This window comes from Trichechus manatus, unplaced genomic scaffold, assembly GCF_000243295.1.
Source record: "Trichechus manatus latirostris isolate Lorelei unplaced genomic scaffold, TriManLat1.0 scaffold00116, whole genome shotgun sequence".
NCBI classification, from domain to species: domain Eukaryota; kingdom Metazoa; phylum Chordata; class Mammalia; order Sirenia; family Trichechidae; genus Trichechus; species Trichechus manatus.
In genome coordinates this window covers 7613441-7634510 of record NW_004444052.1, presented here as the reverse complement: position 1 = coordinate 7634510, position 21070 = coordinate 7613441, and the positions used below count along the sequence as shown (strand labels likewise).

At 47.5% G+C, this 21070-nt stretch overlaps 1 protein-coding gene across 2 annotated transcripts in view; it reads right to left on the bottom strand.

Annotated features, from left to right (window-relative positions):
* Positions 1 to 21070, bottom strand: part of WWP2 (WW domain containing E3 ubiquitin protein ligase 2) — a 157857-nt gene that overhangs the window by 3313 nt on the left and 133474 nt on the right. For both annotated transcript variants that reach the window (XM_004384062.2, XM_023738418.1), the window contains exons 10-21: positions 18132 to 18306; positions 12026 to 12080; positions 8414 to 8495; positions 7789 to 7917; positions 7235 to 7310; positions 6865 to 6936; positions 6564 to 6652; positions 4293 to 4452; positions 2666 to 2799; positions 2189 to 2329; positions 851 to 971; positions 371 to 475 (exon numbers count right to left, since the gene is read on the bottom strand). In XM_004384062.2, the coding sequence (XP_004384119.1) occupies positions 371 to 475; positions 851 to 971; positions 2189 to 2329; positions 2666 to 2799; positions 4293 to 4452; positions 6564 to 6652; positions 6865 to 6936; positions 7235 to 7310; positions 7789 to 7917; positions 8414 to 8495; positions 12026 to 12080; positions 18132 to 18306 (1339 nt within the window). The remainder of the gene's footprint in view (positions 1 to 370; positions 476 to 850; positions 972 to 2188; positions 2330 to 2665; positions 2800 to 4292; positions 4453 to 6563; positions 6653 to 6864; positions 6937 to 7234; positions 7311 to 7788; positions 7918 to 8413; positions 8496 to 12025; positions 12081 to 18131; positions 18307 to 21070) is intronic.

Below are 21070 nucleotides of genomic sequence, written 5' to 3'. Positions count from 1 at the left end.
GGTTTGTGAGTTAGAAGGAGCCCTGGTGGTGCAGTTGTTAAGCACTTGGCTGCTAACCAAAAGGCAGGCGGCTTGAATCCACCAGCCATGCCACAAGAGAAAGATGTGGCAGTCTGCTTCTGTGAAGATTACAGGCTTGCAAACCCTATGGGGCAGTTCTACTCTGTCCTGTAGGGCTGCTGTGAGTCAGAATCAACTCAATGGCAACAGGTTTTTGTAAGCTGGGAGAGGCAAGGAGAGTGTCAGAGATGAGGGAGGTGATAGCACAAGGTTCCTCGAGCCTGAGGTCTCATTTCCTTTGGCCACTGCTATAAAACGTCACTGCTGAGACCCCTGCCCCGACCCAGCAGAAACTGGTCCCAACACCCACCTGCCAGAACCACTGGATCTGCTTGCTGTTCTTGGTGTAGTGCCGGTAGATGGTGTTCTTCTGCCAGTCACTCATGTCTATCTCCTGCATGCCGCACAGCATCAGCTACAGACAGAAAAGTGCATCAGCAACTTCAGTGCCAGCCTTCCCCCCATCAAGGAGGGCCTCGGCCTGCTGGCCCAGAACACCTCACCACACCCCCCGCCCCCTACTAGCAAATGAACTAGTCCCAAACACATCCCACTATTTTTGCTGGAAGTTGTAAAAATATGGATAAAACAAGTCTCTGCTTTCCTGAACACGGACTCCCTCAAAAAAAGGGCCCAGAGAGGGGTGGGTGCTGAGAACCCAAATCCAAACTATTTGCCCTGATAAAGGGGGGTTAATTGGTAAGTTTCTCTGGGTATACAGTGATGATATAAAAGAGCAGGATCACCCCATAAGAAGGGGCTCAGAGCCCCAACCACCTTTGACACTCACCTCCAGCTCTTTCTCATCAAAGTAGCGCAACCACTCCAGGGGGGCCACCTCATTGAAGCCATCCAGGAAGGCTTTGGTCTGCTCTTCTACACCTCGGGTGAAACGCCAGTCAGTCAGCAGCCTAAAACCAAAGAGCAGCTGTCAGCGGAGCCCAAGACTCACTGCTCAGGCGCAGCTCACTGTCTGCCTGTGTGGCTGTTCTTACAGAAGCAGTGAATCAGCATAGAGTCAACTTCTTGTACACCTAGACCCAGAGGTACAACCTTTAAAACCGCACAGTAATCAACAGATGAATGGATAAACAGAATGTGGTATATACATATGACAGAATACTGTTCAGCCATAAAGAGAAATAAGGTGCTGACACATGCCATGATATGGATGAATGCTGGAAACATCATGCTGAGCGAAATAAGTCAGTCACAAAAGGATAAATATTGTAAAATCTCACTTTTATGAAATAAGCAAATATTTAGAAACCAAAGATTATTAATGGTCACTAGCAGTTGGGAGGGAAAGGGTAAGGGGGAGTTGTTGCTTTGGGGGTATTGAGTTTATGTTAACGGTGGTGAAATGACTTGGAAAAGGATGGTGAAAATGGTTGCACAACTTGAATGTAATCAATGTTAACGAACTGTACATACAGAAATTGTTGAGCTGGCGTATGTTTTATTATGTGTATTTTGACAATAAAATTAAAATAAATAAATAAACCTCACAGTAGCCTGGCTATACCCGAGTCTTTAAAATCACTATCTGCACCATGTCCACCATCGCCATCACGGACTGAACTTCAGAGATGTGTGAGTGCGGAGATTAAAAGGCTAGACTAAGAAACCTGAAGGATGTGCATGAGAGAATCTGCACACATACACACATAAGACAATGAATTTAAGCACATGAGAGAATAAATTTAAACACATAGCACACAGAAATCTTTTCAGTTTGGTTAAGAGAAAGAAGATAGAGGCATCCAAGTTTTATGCCTCTTCAGAAAAATTCAACTGGCAGTCTTGAAGTCCACCACGTGGGAATGACGGTTGAACTAAAGCAACCAAGAGCTAGTAAAAAAAAATCGCCTCGGGCTCTGGCTCCCCCAACCCTCGTCATCATGGGACTGGCCATCGACAGCTATTCAAGGCAGATGCAAAAATAGGAGGTGCTTGCTATCCCTGGTGAGCTATGGACCACATGTGGGGACCTGGGTGAAGAGGGTTCCCCAGACATAAGAGTAGGAAATCCTTTCTCTGTGACTCACTGTCTCTGCTGCCCCTTCTCACAGCACCCCGGCCCCAACCCCTGCCCCCAGTACTGTGCTCCCCAGCAGTTGAGACTTACATGATATACTCTTCCTTGTTCTCCTCTGTGACTCGGATGCTCTCACCTCCTTCCTTCAGTTCATGGGTTGTGACCTTGCCCAGGATCTCCATGTCCTGGATGAAGTATAGCTCTAAGCCACATTCTTCTAGGTTGTTTTCTCTGGGGGCAGGAGAGATCAAGAAGGACAATTTCTATCATAGAAGGGTCTTCCCTAAATCCTGCTCCATCACTCACATTTTGTGCCCATGAAACACCTAAGAGCTCACAGGTGGCCTAGAATCCTGAATAATGGCACGGGATATCTTTCTGATGCAAGGAGAGAATTCCAGAGCTGCCCTACAGTGGGACTGAGAAGCTGCTCATCTACACAAGCACTTATCAGGGCTGCATAAGAGCTTAATGGGCCACTCTGGCAGAGAAAAGAAAGGCCATCGGTACCTACTCCCCAACCAGAGACCTCCCTCCTCCAACTGCTGGGCATGGGAAGGCACTCACTTGATCCAGACGATAGAGTTGTAGAATTCAGGATCGATTGACTCCAGGTCTTTCAGGGTTGGTCTCTTGTTGAGCATTCGCTTGTAGAAAGGGAGGGTGAAGCCAGTGTCAATGAACTTTCCGTGGTACAGAGCCTGAGGAAGGAAAAGACATGGCAAAGAACTTTGGCCCTCCCAGGAAATCACCAAGGCAGGCTCTTGAATGCTCTGAATCAAAGCCCTGCTACTGCAACCTGCCTTCCTTCCCTCATAGGACCTGAGCATCTGGCTACTTCAGGGGCCTGTAGGGAAAGTCTGGGAAATAAGCAACACTCTTTTTCCTGACTTGGACCTCAAATGGACTCATCCCACCATCCAGACGATGGGATTGAGCAGAGTCCCCCTGCTCAGGAACCCATCTCCAGCCGCTGCCTGCCCAGCATGCCTCCAGGCTGGCCCCATGGTTGAGTGGAGAGCTGCCCTGTGCTCACAGAGGACACGTATTCAGAACAGCTCCAGGTGGCAGCCCTGACTCACTGGCTCTCAGAGCTGGAGGCAGAGGCAGCCAAAAATAATGCAGACACCATAGACAGCAAGAGCTGACAAGCCAGTGGTGAGTAATAGTCTAGGGTTTTACTGGTTTGTCCCATTGGCTGCTGGGCCGGGCGGGTCTCTGGACCTGGGAAGAATGTGCCCACTTCTGAGCCCAGCACCTTGGTCAAGAATTTGCAGATGATGGGGAAGAGACATATTTAGTCATGGGCTCTTGGGGCCCTCAGATTCTCCTGAGAGGGGAACAGGACCAAGCACTCAGGAAGTCAGGAAGAAGCAAAGGAAGTTAGCACTGAAGCAGTTCAAACTAACAAATATGGCAGCTGGACTGTGAGAGTGCCATGGGCTCACCCTTCTCCATTCTGGTTCTCCACACTCACAAGGCACTCCACACTGATGCACATGGTATGACCTCCCTTTCCATAGTCACACAGTCTCCCTATTTCTAGGTAAATACAGATACTGCAACTCCCCACCCCACCACACATCTACCTTCTGATGAATGCCTCCTACACCCTGCACCAACTGGTCTACTAGGGCTCTGTTCTAAGCTAGTGTTGTTTCCAAATCCCCTTCCAGAAGGCCTTAGTATCTCAATCAGACATTCCCAAGCATGCCCACCCATAGGCTCATGACAGACAGTGGCACTCCCCAGATGGGCAGCAGGTGTGTGGTTAGTTTCACTTGGCCCCATCACCCAATGCCTTGAACAGGATGCACATTTAATGTCAAGTGAAGTCCTGTGACCCAGGGACCCTTGGCGTTCCCCTGACAAGTCCTACACAAATCAAAACACAAAGCCCCTCTCAACACCCGTGGGTGGCCACAAGAAAGCTCTGGTTTCTCCAGAAAGTCTTTCTAGCCTTCTGTATTTTTAGGTTAGGAGTTCTCTACGGATGAGGTGAGCATGAGTTTGAGGAGGTGGTTTCTTGTGCCAATGCTGCCTACTTGGTGCACAGGGCCTCGCTTCCTCAACTGCTGCCCTTCCTGGAGGTTTTAGAGGAAGTGTGGATTCCCCTGGCAACTCCATGCATACTTCACCATGGGAGAGAAGAGGAAGGAAGTGCTGGGATTAGGAGGATGCCCAGCCCTCTTACCATGGCGATGAATCTGCCAATAAAACGGAAGTAGGTGAGGTGGTCGGGGTTGATGGAGGAGGCAGGGTTGATCTGCAGACAGTAATTGTTCTTCCCGGCATATTCAAATAAACAATACATGGGGTTGAGGACCTCATGGGACAGGAGGAAGAACCACTCTCTGTGAGGGAAGAGAGAAAAAACAGGGATAATGGACCCCTCCCTGTATACCTGCACAGGAGCTGCAACTCTCCTCTGCCTCTTTCTCAGGTAGCCCCACCTGGATCGGCAGCTGGGCTAACCTGTATTAACAGGTAGTCAGTGAGCAGGGTGGGGTCAGACCTAGGGCGAACCAGAATAACAACGGCACGTGAGGACGATGCTCAGGGAAGCCTGTGTGGTTTCCCAGCTGGTACAGTCCAAGACTCTACATCACTATGTCCAGACATTCTAATGGCAAAGCAGCTCCTTGCACCCTGGGCCAACATGCACAGTTGTGTAGGCTGTGTAAAGCACAACGGCCCAACAGAGAAGTAAAATAGATTGGCACGTTCATTACAATTTTCCTGCAAATGGTAGCCAAGTTGTCTTTTTCTGATAAAATCTGGATATCATGACCACTTTCCAACAGATGGAAATGTCCTTGACGAAGGGTGCAAAGATGCTAAATCTAAATTTCACAAAGGTGCTGTACGAATAGCAGCCACCCTGCTTCCACTGTGCCTGAGTAGGGAGCATAATATGAATACACAAAAACACCTTCCTAACTCCTGATCTGTGAAAACTCTGTACTACTCCATGCTGCTTCTAGATGATAAACCTCTCTCCCATCAGTTACATCCCAGGTGGTCACTCCCTTGCACACCCAAGGCCCTTGCACTTGCCCTCCCGTCACCCCAGGCCCCAGCACTGTACCCTTTCCCATACTTCCATGCATGCATCTGAACCAACACCCATGCCTTAGCAGCTATGTGCACCCTTGGTACAAGCCTCATGGCTTAAGCTAAACCAGCAGGGGGACAACCCAAGAGGGCCAGTCCCTGCTGCTGGGCTGTCTGTGACTGGGCAGACGAGGAGTCCTTCGATGCAGAGGGTGCCCCGGTATCCTGTCCGTGGTTCTACCCTGTGGTAGAACAGCATGACGTAACCTACCATAGGGTAAAACCACTGGCAGGACACAGAGAGAGAGACACACACAGAGGGCGGGAGCCACACCAGAAGCCCACCAAGCAGAGCCTGGAGAGAAGGTCACCACGAAAAAAAGAACAATCAATCCTTGGGGGCAACGCAACCAGCAGACAGAGAACCGGAGCCAGTTAACCCAACACCAAGCAAGAAGACATCCCCACACCATGAGAAGTCAGCGGGCTGATAGTCACTGCTGGCCCAGACGCTCGTCTGCTGGAGCCCTTCTGCCCCATCATCCAAGGCAGCGTTTTTCCAGAGTCTGTTCAGTCTTTTAGGTGGACTGAGGTGAGGGCAAAACAATGCTTTAGGGTTCTTTTTACAGTTATGTTAGTTTTAATTTTACTGACCCTGTGCACATGACATGTAGTCTAGTATTGACCAAGGCCTTTAAACTGTCACACAGCTTACACGTCAGGTACACACTGAACCCTTCTGACTTCCTGTGCCTGGCTGCCTCAAGAGAAACTCAGGGTCGATTTTACTGGACAACCATGCAGCAGTGATATCCAGCCACTGCATCCTGTGCAGCTGTACTGGTTACTGAAGTACAGAGATGATTATGTACTGGGTGATAAAAGAGCCTTGCAGCACTGGTGGCGCAGTGGTTAAAACCGTGACTGCTAACCAAAAGTTTTGCAGTTCGAATCCACCAGCGGCTCCTTGGAAACCCTATAGGGCAGTTCTACTCTGTCTTACAGGGTTGCTATGAGTTGGAATTGACTTGATGACATCGGGTTTGGTATTGACTTGATGACATTGGGTTTGGTATTGACTTGATGACATCGGGTTTGGTTTTGGTTTTTTTTAAAAGAGCCTCTGTCTGGAGCCCCTCCCTTGGGGATCCCCAGTGTCCCCATGATCCAATAACTGAAGAGTTAATGCATAGCCCAGCAGAGGACCTGGGCCCTGCTCCAGCACTCATTCTGACTGTCCATACAGATTGTTAAGTATTTTGGATGCCAGCTCCATGCCCACTCTTGAGGGTGCAGGGGCCGCAGGAGAGCTTTGGAATGAACCTGAGCAAGGAGGGGTAGCTTTCTGGCCATGGGCCCATAAACAGGGGCAGAGGGAGCAGCACAGCTGCCCGAGGGTGGCTGAGCTCACCTGGCGATGCCTCCGTAGTCCAGGCCCTCCTCGCCACGCATGATAATGTAGAGCCGGCGGCGCAGGTCGTAGGGTTTCATGTTCATGATCTGGGGAGACAGAGTCTCATGGGCAGCCTGCCACCCTCCCTTCCACAGCAGGCTAGGGGCAGGGGGTGGGAAGGGACAGGGGCTCTAAGGCCTGCTGTCCAGCAGACACCAGTCTCCAAGGCCTAGGCCTTGGAAACTCTACAGTGTGAGTTTAACAGGCCCCATGACAGAAGATAGGATAGTAGAAGGAGAACTTTTTATTTCTCTCTCACCTGTTGGAAAGAATCCTCAAAAAGAGTCTGCCTGGAAACGCTGATCTTCACATGGCTAGGTAAGGCATTTGACTGAAATGAAGGGGAAAAAAAAAGAAACTCAAAGCATGGCCTCAGGTGGTAATTACTCAATCTAGATCGCCATAGTCTGTAGAGGGAAAGCTTGGTCCCCCAGAAACAGAGGATGGCTTCTTTGTACCCTGTCTTCTATTAAAATAGACTGAGACATCCTCAGACAAGAGCTCGGGGTCAGAAGAGCAACTTGCCTTCACCTAAGCCTCAGACATCCAAGTTCCTGCTGCTGGGCTGGAAATATTTCAATAATTCAATAACCATACCTGCCTCGGGAGGTCCCAGAACAAGAACTCACATGGCAGAGGAAGCGGAACTGGTGATACTTCCACCGAAAACTTCGGTCATAGGCACCAGGGGAACCTTGCTTCGTCCTGAGAAGAGCAAAAATGTTCTGGAATCCATGTGATTCCTCACTAGTAATTTACTTTTGTTAGCCCTAAGGAAAGCTGATGCTGTGTTAAAGATGAGTAAAGTAAGGCTTCAAAGAAAGAAAGTGATTGCCATTAAGACCCTCTGCAGATATGAAGACTAGAAATTTGAAAACCAGAAATAAATCCAGACCTCTTGCTTTTAGAGAAATACCACTAGTGTTATTCTGAATAAACAGGATAGCCCCTTCCTCCCCAACCCCATTACTATAACCTCAGATTTGGCCACCAGAGGGCAGTGAAGAGCAGCAGAACACGCACGCACGCACACGCACACACACGCACACACGCGCGCGCGCACACACACACACACACACACACACACACACACGCAAGCCACCCCAAAGCCTGCACCCCTGAGCCGGCTGAGCAGAATTAACTGTGCAAATAGATATCGATGTCGCCCATGGAAAGCCCTTACCCAGATTCAAACCCTGGGCGAGGATCCTTAAAGGTGGTGGTGCGGGTATTGTGGTCCACAAAGTATCGCACCCCCTCACTGGTGTATTTCATCTCCCACCCTGGGGGCAGAGCTGGCTCCTGGATCATCCTGCAACACAGGAAGAGATGGGGTAAGGACGGACAGGTGAGGTCCTCAGTGCCCTACATGCTCTGCTTTCACCGAAGCTCTGCAGGGCCCATGCACCTGGCATGACTCAAGTTGTGAGGACATTTCTGCAGCAGAGAGGTCACTTATGATCCCAAGGCCAAAGAACCAGCCCTAGTGGATGGCACTGGCCTGAGTGGCCATCAGCAGTGCTGAGACACCAAGTGTCCCAGGCCACTTCTCGAAGGTAGAGGGGCCCTCAACCTTTTTGGGATCAAATGATGGCCAGCCTGAACAATTAGTACAGAGACTAGCTGGCCACCCCCCACCCACCAGGGAGGTCAATTTAAGGAGCAGCTTTCAAGCTCTTCTTAGGCCCACACTACACTGTAAGGGTCTCAGAGCACTTGTGCGTGGATAAAGATCCCGTAACATCGGCCCTGTAAGACAGACGCAGTCTAAAGCCACTCCCCGCCCTCTCCACAGCCCAAGTCCTCACCCCTGGGTCCGAGGGTCCTCCCATTGGGTAGTGCGTGTGTTATGGTTCACGTAATACACCTGTCCATTGTCCTGCCTCTTCTCTGCCAGGGGAGGAGAAAGAAAAGAGAACAATCAGACCAAACCATCTGTAGCACGTGTCCTTTCCCCTCTGGCTTCCACCTCCTGGGTGCTGGGTCTGAACTTCTGCCTCTGACCCAATCTGTTAGAGAAGTTTGACCAGTGAAAGGCTGGGTCGCTCACATTTATCACTGGGAAAAAGAACAAAGAGCATCTTTCCCTGTTGGGGGGTGAGGATTGGTATACAAATTTTCAACTCAAGAACAAGTACTGTCTTTAGTTGTTTTGTTGGCTGGAGGAAAGGGGGTGGTGTGGCAACACAGAGCGGGAGCAACCAGGCTGAAACCAGGGAAGTAATTGCATCCAGCTGTGTGCAAACCAGAAGCACAGCCGGCCTCCCTCAGCCCCAGCCCCCACCTGCATAGCCCCCAACCCCAGACTATCATGGCTGATCTCAGGACCTGCCACCACTCCGTCCACCAGACACAGCACACCCAGGTCCCTCTGTCCCATAAAGCAGGGTCATTACGCTTTACACCTCTCTGATCAGTACTCTGGACCACAGGGCCCACAGGCCCTCTCTGTTATCTCTTTTCTTCTGCGTGAATGCTAAGTTTCGTTCCAAAACTCTCACATCCCAGGGAAACCTCCATGTGCAAGTAAATAACTGGGGCTGTAGACATGGATGGTGCCCATCTTGTTCTTACACCTAAGTGTGTGCTTCGGAGACAGGGGAGTGTCAGGGGCCCAAACACACTCTTTGTCTCCTCTGGACACTCTTTATTCTCGTGCCCTTTGCTGGGTCACTGATGATGGTTCAGGAATTATTAAGAGAGAGAGAGAGTCTGGGCTCCAGGGACAGCCCTAACTCTAGCTGCTGATTCCATGTCTTGACAGGGGTTGGAAAGGGCAGCCCATCAGCTCCAGGCAGGCGGGAGGCAAAACTAGGGGCAGGGCCCTGCACCCAAAGGGGGTCACCTCTCCCAGAAGTTCCTGGGCCTTCAACTTTGTTTCTAACCTGAGAACAACAATGCTAATGGCTCATCCTCTTTTACGAAGACAGGGTGACATTAAAGAAATAAGAGTAATCTGTTCCAGAAGCTACAGGGAAACCAGAGCTGAAAAAACAGAATTGGGGAGACCAACCCCTCTCCCCTCAAGAATTAGGCAGCAACATTCCAGGTATCAACCCACGGTCTTGGTTTCTCTTTGACTCCCTATTTTATCTGGTAGCCATTATTTGACTGAAATTTTTAAAACACAGACAAAAGGAAAGAAGGTGCCTGGGAACCGTTACAGAGCTATGACCACCTCAAAATGGCGTGTGACAGAAGGAAGGCTTTCTAAGAGGTTTCTGAGGGCAGGAGGGGCCACTCCTAGCCCAGAAACTAGTGCTTTGAACTAGATCCTCCAAGTCAGCTCTGCCAAGGGCCAAGGCCAAAGACAAAGCTAATTGCCAGGCTGGGGGGTCTATCAAGCCGGTCTGAGGCCTGCACCCTCATTTCTGGCACTGCCTGCTGCATGCAGGCCTCTGGCAGCTCAGTGGAACTGCCTGGCTGCATACAATTCCATAGTTGGGGGGCAGGGAATGTCCTTAAATGAGCAGCTAGCACAACCTCATTTTAGGAGGAAAGAGACTTGAGAGGATTCTGTCCCATGCCCAGGGTCACGGCTGCTGAGGCAGCCAGTCACAAGGAGAACACCACAGGCTTTCTCCAAGGAGCAAAGAGGGACCTAGGAACTAAGAGCAGGAAGAACACCGGTCGACTCCGAGAGCAGGCTCATGATGAATGCAATTCACATTTGATGTTACTACTCTTTCTGTTCCTTCTTAACTATCCCTGGGGAGGGGTCACTGCTCAGCACTAGCAAAGCCAACACAAAGCCCAAAAGGATTTGTGATTAGGAAGGTTCTCTGGCCCTTGACCAGCATATCCTTCTTCCAGTTTCCTACCATTATAGTCTTGTGTGTTTTTGAATCTCTACAACTGCTCTTACTTGGTGACCATCATTTATCAGAATTGGTACAGAAATAAACTCACTTGGCTGGGCTACACCACCACCCTCTACAGAGCCAGAAACAAACTCAAGGTTCCCAGCTCTAGGTCACAGTGTCTATTGGCTGCCAAGCAGCATTGAAGATTCTTGTTTAATCGGATGAGCTTTCCCCTACCTAGAGAGGAATCCTAAGTGTTTAACTCTCTCACATTTGAGTTCCCACCAATATCTGAGATACCAATTACCTTTCATCAGTTCAGGGAGCCAGATGGGTCATCTGTGTGCATAAGGGATTCCCTAGCTGAAAATCAAGAAATGTGTGGAAACTTCATTAACTGATATCTCCCACTAGACAGACTAAAAGGCACCCATTTAGAGCTCTGGAATGCAGGGGTAATTCACTAAGTGATACCCAGTAGGTTCAAGGGAGTTGATGCAACCTCTTAAGTTACTACCAGGGAGTAGTTGTTTCTGCACTGAGAGGATCCAGCTCAAAAGCTGGCTGCTTTTCCAGGTTGATGCTTATTCTATCACTGTCAGCTCCTTAAGGGCACGTTTCTCCATCCTTGTTGGCGAGTGCCTCCCCTCCCAATTTAATACCATCTGTGAATACCACCAAACCAGTATTTATTGTCTTCTACTGGCCTGACGAATAAATTACCCCCAGCACATGCTGATTCCTGCGAAAACTGCCCTCTGCCCTCTTCAGCTTCAAGGGACTTTTGTAGTATTGACCAAAGCCCTGCCCCAGCTCAGAGAGCTGCAGAAGGTGCTGAGTCTCGCCATCTCTAAAGACGCCTGTTTGCATGGCCACGCCTTCCTGGAATAGCTAGAAAGTCCACAATCTCTCCCAAGCCCTGCATGTTCACCCCGCTAACTCATTTATTGACAAATCCCAGCAAGGACCGGGAATACATAAGAGGCAGTTACCAAGGCAAGACGAATCCAGTGAGCCACCAGCACGACTTTATTAACTAGCAATGATGCACTTTCATAAAGTCACCACCCAGCACCCTCAACTCTCTTATCTGCTTCCCTTTGGCCCCTTTCACAGCTATGTTACAAATAAAAAGGTGGCTTCCATTAGTTAAAATTAGGCTGAAGTCTCCCGCCATCTCAGCTGCAAAGAAAACGTTTGTTAAGGAGGCTTCTTCCAGTCTTACAGTCACAGACCTGAAACAAATCCATTTGGGAATCAGACAGAGTTAAAATGTCTTAGTCAGTGTTAGGATGGTTCCTTGGATAGACACTTTGAAACTCAGGCCCTGGACCCAACAGTCCCACCGCTGCTCAGAGACTTCCTTTGTAGGGTCACATTCCTTTAGCTGTGGCAGGTGAATGCTACAGAGCAGCGGACAGCTCAGTTCCTTTCCCAACCTTCCAGCTCCATCGCCCGTAATTGCTCTGACTGGGCATTACCAGAGAATAAGCCAGAGAGTAGCAAAGCGGCAGACCAAGGGATAGGAGTGAGGAAGGTGCACAGAGGAAGAGGGCAGAGCGTCACAGAGCATCGGCCGAGGGAAGGCTGAGGGCAGGGAAGTAGAACAGTACTTACCCCAGCCAGGAGGGAGGGGGCCCAGTGGATCATGGTCAGTCGAAGCACTCGAAGACTAAACACAAGAAACACAGCAGAACACAAAGTTGAAAAAAAAAAAAAAAAAAAAGCCGCTGGTTAAAAATAAATCACTAAATAGAAATAAAAATGTTGATGACTCATTTCTACATTTTAGCACTTTGTAGAGGACACAGTAGGCCTTAGGTGGCATCTGTAACTCTCAAAAGTCTTAAAAAATAAATAAATAAATAAATAAAAACCAAAAAAGGACCCTGCACACCAAGGGCCCAGCTAGGATTTGGAGAGGGTGGAGTGAGGGGGAGGAAGAGGTGCGGAGATGAAGGTGGGCCAGGGCTGCTGAGGCAGGGAGCCGGCGAAGCATGGCCAGAGGGCTCAGGAGCAAGACTTCCTCAGCCGTGCCTCTGCTCAGCTCTTGCTTGCGGCGGCCAAGACGACTGAAATCACCACCACCTCCAACTTTCCCCAAGAACCACACACGGGAGGGGAAAAAATATCGCAGGCCTTTCCAATGAAATCATTCCCACAAGCCCTGCCCACGCCCAGAGCTTCCTGGCTGGGGCCTGGCCTTCCTCCACCTCCGCGTCCAGCCCCCACCTCTCTTCTTGATGAGCTGGGAGAGGGAGAGAGCAGGGGTGTGCAGCATCAACCCAGACTGAGGGGACATTCATGCCCCTCGCCCACGGGCCTCTCCCCTGAGCCCCTCACCTTCCCCAGGAATGTTTTCCTTCCCCTCACAAAGCACCTTTCTTCTCCTCCTGCCTGAACCTGAAGCTGCTCAGTGTTCTGTGTTTGCCTTATTGGAAGGCTGGGGAGGTGGTGCTGGGGGCCAGCTAGCAAGAGAGAAGGGGAGACAGGAGAAAGAAGGGGGAACCGACTCCAGGACTTCATGGTCACTGTTTACATTAGAACACCCCCCCCTACCCTGCCTAATTCTGCTGTGAGGTCCCCAGGGGAGGGTTGCTGTGGACCAAGAGTTCTCATATCCTGCAGGGAAGGGGGTGCTGTCAAAAACTTCTCCTGGTTAAATAAAACAAGTATTGTTCCACTCTTTCGTTCTCTCTTCTTTCCTGAAGCAGTTTTATTTCACTTACTAAAATTTAATTGTCATATTAGGGGATCAAGTTCTAAATGCAGACTTCAGGCTGCCTGGCTGGCCCCGTCTGGGGACGATGGAGCCACACACGGGCAGAAGGATGAATGAAGCTCAGTCTGGGTTTGAGAAAACACTGGGAGAACTCAACTGCCAACGAACCCCCTTTCACACCCTCCCTTCACCCCAAGCTGAAAGGACAGAGAAACTTTCTTTCCAAGGTGGCAACACAGGCTCCTCTTCCAAGCAAGGTCCAACAAAGACGTTTACGTTTTGAAACCATAGGTTCCTTGATGGTACAGAGCCCCCTTTCAGCAAAGGACCTCCTACCCGTGCAGAATCATACTGCCTGAAGGTGGGGAAAGCTGAGCTTGTCCTTGGTTAAGGGCACATTATCACCAACTTCTAGGACATGCTTCAAATCTCATGCCACAATTCAGATTTGACTGATCATGACTGAACAAAATCTTCCAAATTCACAGGGTCATTTTGGGGGTGGGGATCCCATAAAGTCTAAGTTCCTCCAACTTTGTTTTGTAGTCAATATATAAGAACAGTGGCTATAAAAAACAGTTGGCTACAGAAGGAAAGTAACTACAGATGTGTAAACATATATATTTCAGATAATGAAACCAAATAAAATGCAGTTGGTAAGTACTGAGAGACAGCAGTGCCCTGGCAAAAGGGAAGAACTACAGAAAAGGTCATTGTAAGACATCAGAAGAGTAGCATTTGGTGCAAAGTTGTATGATGCCTCGGCTCTTTCTTCGGAAAGAGTAGATAACCTCCCATCATAAAGCATTCAGGGCCTCTGAAGGCAAATCAGCACCAAGGGGGCTTCAGTGGGCTTACAGCCACCTTTTGCTTAAGTTTACAAACGGACAGACCAAGAGGTCTCTCCTGACAGCCTCCATGGCCAGCACTGAACTAGGAACTAAAAAATACTTTATCGGGATTTTCTTAATCCTTGCCTTTTTTCTAATACCCCAAACTCCATATAATGTTGCCTATCTTTGATTAAAGGAGTACTGGTAGCACAACACTTTAAGTGCTCAGTTGCTAACCAGAAGGCTGGCAGTTTGAACCCACGCAGCAGCTCCTCGAGAAAAAGACCTGGCAATCCGCTCCTATAAAGATTACAGCCAAGAAATCCGTATTGGGCAGTCCTACTCTGTCACATGGGGTCACTATGAGTTAATCGACTTGACAGCATCCAACAACAACATCTTTCATTAAAGTGGTTTTCTAAAAAAAAATTTCCTTAGTATCCTCCCATTCTCACCCTATCAGATCCCTGCCCCACAAACCTATAAGAAGGGGAGAGAAAAAGAGGCAGATAGGCAAGGGAGAGAGGTATTGATAAACACAAGCCACACATGAAATCGGAATCAATGAAAGCTAACAATCATAATGACTTCACTTCTTAGAGTCAAAGCAAAGCACTTAACTGTATTTCTTCTTGAATGCACACAATACAGTTTGGAAAATAAGAAAAGAGAGCCGGAAAGAAGAATGTGAACAGAAGCCAAGGATAAACAAAAAATATGACCTACACGTTATGGCCAGAAAAAGCAAAACCCAAAAACCTCACACCTCTAATGAGCCAACCAGTTGCCCCTTCTTCTCTTCTACCTCACTCTCCTAAAAAGAGAGATCCCAAAGTATTACATGGAGCACAGCTGGAAAAGCACAGAGGAAAGGGGGCAGGGGGAGATGGTGGTCAGAAGAGAGATCTTAGGATGTGGAGGGGCTCTGAGAGACAAGACAGTTTCCTGGGAACTGAGATGAAAACTGTTGAACAATTTTCCATGGTAATAGGCCCTGGGTTGGGAGATATGGGGTGCAGGCCAAGAGCCAGACAGCTCATGTCAGTTCAAGTCCCTTGGGGACTAAGCGCAAAGTTCCAGTAATATTTTAAGATACAAACTCAGAAATAAAGAATGTCTAGCAAATACAGCTGAAGGGCAAGAAAGGCTCTGGGAAGGGCATAAAGGTTACAGCATAAAGGGCAGGCTCATTTTGTTAAGGATGAACCAATAGACAGGGAACAAAACTCAGGTGCTTGAGAATTCACCCTAAGGTGCTCTCTGCAAAGTAAGAGACAAGCTGTCTGTTTCTGAATAGTGCAATTCGGATTCCACAAATTAGGAGCCACAAAGTGATTTGCTTCAGTGGTACAGACAATGGCTACCTCCTTTAGTTATTAGGGGAGAAAGAAAGGAATAGTCAAGGAAGAGATGCCACAGAAATAGTCAGCTGTGCGATGGGTCCTGTCACAACAGCACAAAGCCCTCGACGGGGCACCCTCAAGGGACCACAGCAGGAACACACAACAGAGGACAAAGTGAAACCGCTAGGATGAAACAAAACAAAAATGAGCATGATGATCACAAGCAACAAAAGCATAACGGGGAGGTAGGAAAACACATCAGAAATAAGGGGAACAATAATTTCGAGAAACTGAGAAGGTGTGTGTTGAGGCAGACATCAGAAAGGAATTATGGGAGAGACTGCAATCTGGGATTCCCTTGATTTCCATTTTGAACTGTATTTCGTGTTCTCTGCAGGGCAGCAAAGAAGAACAAGGTCTCAGTTAAGCCCAACAAGGGAGGAGGGGAATTCGCTACCATAGTATCAGCTCTTAAGTCTTCCGAGTCAAAGACTGGGCCAAAGCCAAACCCCAAAATAACTATATGAAAGCAACCCTTCTTACTTGTAACCAGGACATGGCACCACAGCAAACAAGAGGAGAAAACCAAATCCGGCGGGGAGGAAAAATCAACAGAGAGACATTGAGATCAGACGAAACTAAGATTCCTACCACATTTTTCAATATGAGTCTTGTTTCACCGAGAAAAGGTAACCCTCACCTCCACCCAGAACCCTCTTAAATCCTCAACTGAGCTGAGAGACTTATCTTAAGAGTACTCAGAAAGAAATTTATTTAGCATTTAATTTCACTTCTAGGGACCCTCCGAGTCAATGTTCACCTCTGCAGGCCAAGAACGATGTTGTTAAAAAGAGAGCAGCAGGCAAGAAGAGTAAACGCTCCGAAAAAGACCAAGCAAACATAAGTTCTAGAATCCCGGAATCTTCCCTTTTGCACACCAAACATTCCAGTCAACCTACCTGGAGCATGGTAGGGAAGAAAAAAAATTCCTTTATGGCTTTATTTATTTTGATTAGAGAAGTTGGTTAAGCAGGGAGACAAAACCATGTGAATCTCCTAAAATATGTCCTTGCCTCGGTGTCAAAGGACAGGTCAAGGAAGAAAGATGCCCCAGATCTTCCCAGTTTCACAACCACAACCATCCAAGAAAATGGCAGACCAAGTCTTTGGGGCCCAGCTCAAGAGGAGCCATTTCTGAAATGCAGAGAATGATCAGATTCCATCCACTTTTGAAACATACCAGAAAAGAATGCCAGGCACATGTGACAGGAGTTCTGAGGTGGGAAGCCCGGCAGAAGAACATACACAGCACTGTGCTGGGTAAGACCACCAAGGCCTGGGTTGTAGACAGGCATTGTAGTTGACCCTTCTGCTCACCCATACTCAGGAAACTGGGATCCTCACTATATGGTGAGCAATCAGCCCCCACGGACAGAAGAAAGGACAAGCTAGCCAAATGAGATGCTAAAGTGCCTCATGACTTGTGGTGTAAGCTCCCACTTTGGGTGAGAACTGAAGAGCTGCTAACGAAGGTAAAACCAACAATGTTACTTAATTAAATGGAATTAAAGATTTTCTGAGCATTTAACTAGGGTCATAGTCAATTTAGAAACGGGTTGTGGGATGAAAGTTCATTTCAAATAAAAATGATGTTATACATGGTGATTAAAATTCATGGTCCAGCTCAAAAAATTTCCAACGGGAAATATGCCACATCCTGTGCTAGTTATACTGCAGATACCAACTTTCTTGTTTAAGATGTGCTGAGAAAATGCAATCAGAGTTCCAACTGGGAATCCCACCTCTACCTGCCAAAGAGGCTGCAGCTGGGTTCCCCCCAGCTCCAGGTCACCAGTGGAGGCTCTAGTGGGATGGATACTCCAGCAAGGTGGTGCTAGGAGGGTTCCTAAAGTGACACAGTATGGGAGACCTTTAGACAGTTAACTTGAGACCAGAGCATCCTGGATTCTGATGTAGGAAATTTAAATGCTATCTGTAAGTAATAACCGCAGAGGTTTTGAGCTAGTGAAGTGATGCGATGACGGTGATATTTGGAGATAACTCCGTCAAGCAGGGAAAATAATTCAGAGGTTGCCCTAACAATTCAGATGGGAAGGAAAATCAACTACCAGGTAGAAGGTTAATGCAAACCAGGGCTCGGCAGACCTTTTTCTGTAAAGGGCAAGATAGTAAATATTTTAGGCTTTGTGGGCCATTTGGTCTATTCTCACTACTCAACTCTGCTGTTGTACTGCAAAAGCAGCCATAGACAATATATAAATGACTGGGTGTGGCATGGATGTGTTCCAATAAAACTTTATTTATACAACCAGGTAGTGAGCCAATTTGGCTCACGAGCCATAGTTTGCCGACCCCTGATCTAAATGAACTTTAAGTTCCCTTCCGTCCTTGAAAATCTGTCAGATAATAAAGATCAGAAGAATGACAGCAGCAATGGAAAGAGAAGGATCTGGGTGACTGCTTTGATCTGGAAAGGTGAGGTATGGGAGAAGTCAAAATTGACCTGCAGGTTTCAGCTCAGGATAAACGGACTTGAACGGAGGGGCCAGAAGAGAAAGCCAGTTTTGAAAGAAAGATGGTGAATTTCATTTCAGACATGTTGACTTCTTAAACATAGGGCCTGGACATTGAGTTACCAAGTTAGAAACACTGGAATTTGAGGAATTTCACTGTGATGGGTAAAATTTCCAGGGTCAGAACACTGACGTTTCTACCCACCTTTCTGTCTGCTCCCTAAGCAGGCCAGAGGAGAACACGGGAGGCTGCACATTCAAGAGGACCAGGAGGCCCCTCTGCCCTCTCACCTGGTAGAGGAATCTTTGGCTGAAGTGCTGCATGGTCCCCTGGAGCTGATTCCGCTGTGACTGCCACTGCTCATAGTTCCGCACGTACTCCGCTGTCGGGCGCTGCCAGGTGGTGGTCCGAGTGTTGTGGTCCACATAGTAAAACCTGCCTCGAGGATCGGTACGTTTCTCCCAGCTGGAAACATTAAACTCTAAAATTAACACAGTGACCACCCACCCCACCCCACCCCCAAACTCCAGAGAAAGCTCAGGATGACTAGCAAGGAGGGACCAAGGTAGAATGAGGTTGGTGTCTGGCACAGCAGCTTGGCTGCTCCAGGGAGGCCCCAATCATGGAGGCTTCTGAGTTTATATGATCGTAGCAGACGTTTGTGGTTGCTTCACAGCAACCAATCCCTCCTAGCTCCTGATTCCATTTAGGGGTTCATGCGGTTCTGGGGAAGGTGGCTCTATCCCCACCCCCAGAGATGAACTGTTGACTAGACCAGGGGTGGGCATATGACCTCTGCTGGGACAATCAGAGAATCTCGGGACTTTTGCTGAGAACTCTGGGAAAAATAGTCTCTCTTCCTTGCTGGATATGGCTGAGAAAGCATGCAGTCCTGGGAGCTACTGGCTGCCATCTTGGACCAAATACAATACTAAATTGACCTAGTGGATAACAGAGCAGAAAAATGGAAAAAAGGTAGCCCTTTAGTGATACTGTTAAGTCAAGCTTCACTTGAAACCACGGTCTATATCCACAATTTTCAGTTAAATGAGCCAGTAACGTCCCTTCATTATTTAAGCCAATCCAGATCCAGTTTTTTGTTATCTGCAACTGAAATTACCCTGATATAAAGTGCCAAGGAGACTGAGACTGGAGGAACCCTGGAAAGCATGGCCCCCAGATTTTCTATCAGCCCAGAACTAAAACAATTTCTGAGGCCAACTCTTCAGACAGCGATTGGACTGGACTGTGGGACATAAAGGGATACTCATGAGGAGTGTGCTCTTAGCTCAAGTAGATACAAGAGACTAAACAGGCAGCTTCTGTCCAGAGGAGAGATGGGAAGGCAGAGAGGGTCAGGAGCTGTTTGAATGGACAGGGGGAATCAGGGGTGGAAAGGAGGAGTGCGCTGTCACAGTATGAGGAGAACAATTAGGGTCACATAACAATGTATGTATAAATTTTGTATGGGAGACTAACTTGAAATGTAAACTTCATTCAAACTACAATAATAAAGAAAAAAAAAGTAAAGTGCCAATGAAAACATGTTGCATGGTTATGAGAAGAACTGGTCCAAAAAACAGTAGGACTGTCCATATTGTCTTTAGTGATGAAGCAATCTTCTCAAAGTTGGTCCTAAAACACCCATAGCCAAGGCAGGGCTAGGACAGGAGGTAGAAATCCTCAGCTGTGCTTGGTAGGTGTAACTTGGTTTCTACACACACAGGGAAGAAGTACTCAAAAGAAAGTAAGAAAAGAAACTTTCTGGGGTGATGGAACATATCACACAACACCACAAGGTCACAATCAGTCACATCCAGAATACGAGGAATTCTACAAGACAAATGCTCAGATTCTTCAACAAATAAATGGTCTGAAGAAAATAACAGGAGGAGGAATGTATGTATTAAGAGAGACTTAGAGACTTATTAGCTAAAAGCAATGTGTTGACCTTGGTTTGAATCTGATTCAAACAAATTAAGTCTAAAAACATGTTAAAGATAATTGGCAAAAACAGAACATGGACTGGGTACAATATGACAGTAAGGAAATATTGTTAATTTTGTTAGGTGGAATAACAGTATTGTGAAAAACACCTCATCCATCAGACATCTGTTAAAGATGTATATGATGTACTTATGGGTCGAAGGATGTGATGTCCGGGATTTGCTTTAAAATACACCAGCCCCTCCACCCCAAAGCGGGAGGTCTGATAAAACAAAATGTTATTGTTAAAACCAGACGAAGGTTACAAGGGATTCACCGTACTGTTGTACTTTCGTGTATACTTGAAATTTTCCATTTTAAGTTTGAGAGAGAGAGAAAGTAAGAAAAAGATACAACTGAAGAAAACAGAATCAACACAGTGCAAAAGGAATCCAATAGGGATTATTTCATATGATTCCAAAGTGTGAGAGAATCTTTGTTCTCTAACTACTTCTCATTTTGTCTCTTCTGAATTCTTATGTTACTTGGCTACTGTGCCTCAGTCTGGTACCTTCTTCTATTCTCTGGGTTAGCCTCCTACCTGACTTTTTAGCCACCTCTTCAATGACCCTTTTCAACTGACTGCCTCCCTAAAAGTAGTTTCTCCTCAACCAGTTCCCACTCCCATGGTAACTTTGCAGATTTAGTCGGGATTCAGCATGCTAGACTCCTTACCTTCATGATCTGCTGTCACATAGGATTCAACTAAATGCCACAGCTCTCTTCCCAAACCTGAGTCTTTTTTTTCCCAGGTTACCTCATGTCCGTCATCCTCTCAGAATAAAACTGTACCATGTTCCTCAACTCGAATTCCTTTCCCACTGATATCAGTAAGTCACCCAGCTCAGGTGCTTCTTTTTTGTGGTCCCTCTGTCCTTGCCTTCCCATTCTGTGTCTACACAGAATACACCTCATGCCTGAACTACTGCAATAGTATATGAACTAATCTCCCCATTCCAACCCAGCCTATAAAAAGTGTAACCATACCAGATTGACCTCTTATGTGATGTTCCTGATCAAAAGTTTCAATTGGCTCCCCGCTGCCCTTGAGTCAAAATCTTTTAGGACTTAAAATAACCGGGAACCTTCCCACCTTCCTCATAACTCCTCTAAACTAGCGATTTGTTTCTTTCTTTTTATTTATTATTATTATTTTTTTTTATTGTACTTCAGGTGAAGGCTTACAGAACAAATAGTTTCTTATGAAACAGTAGTACACATATTGTTTTATGACATTGGTTAA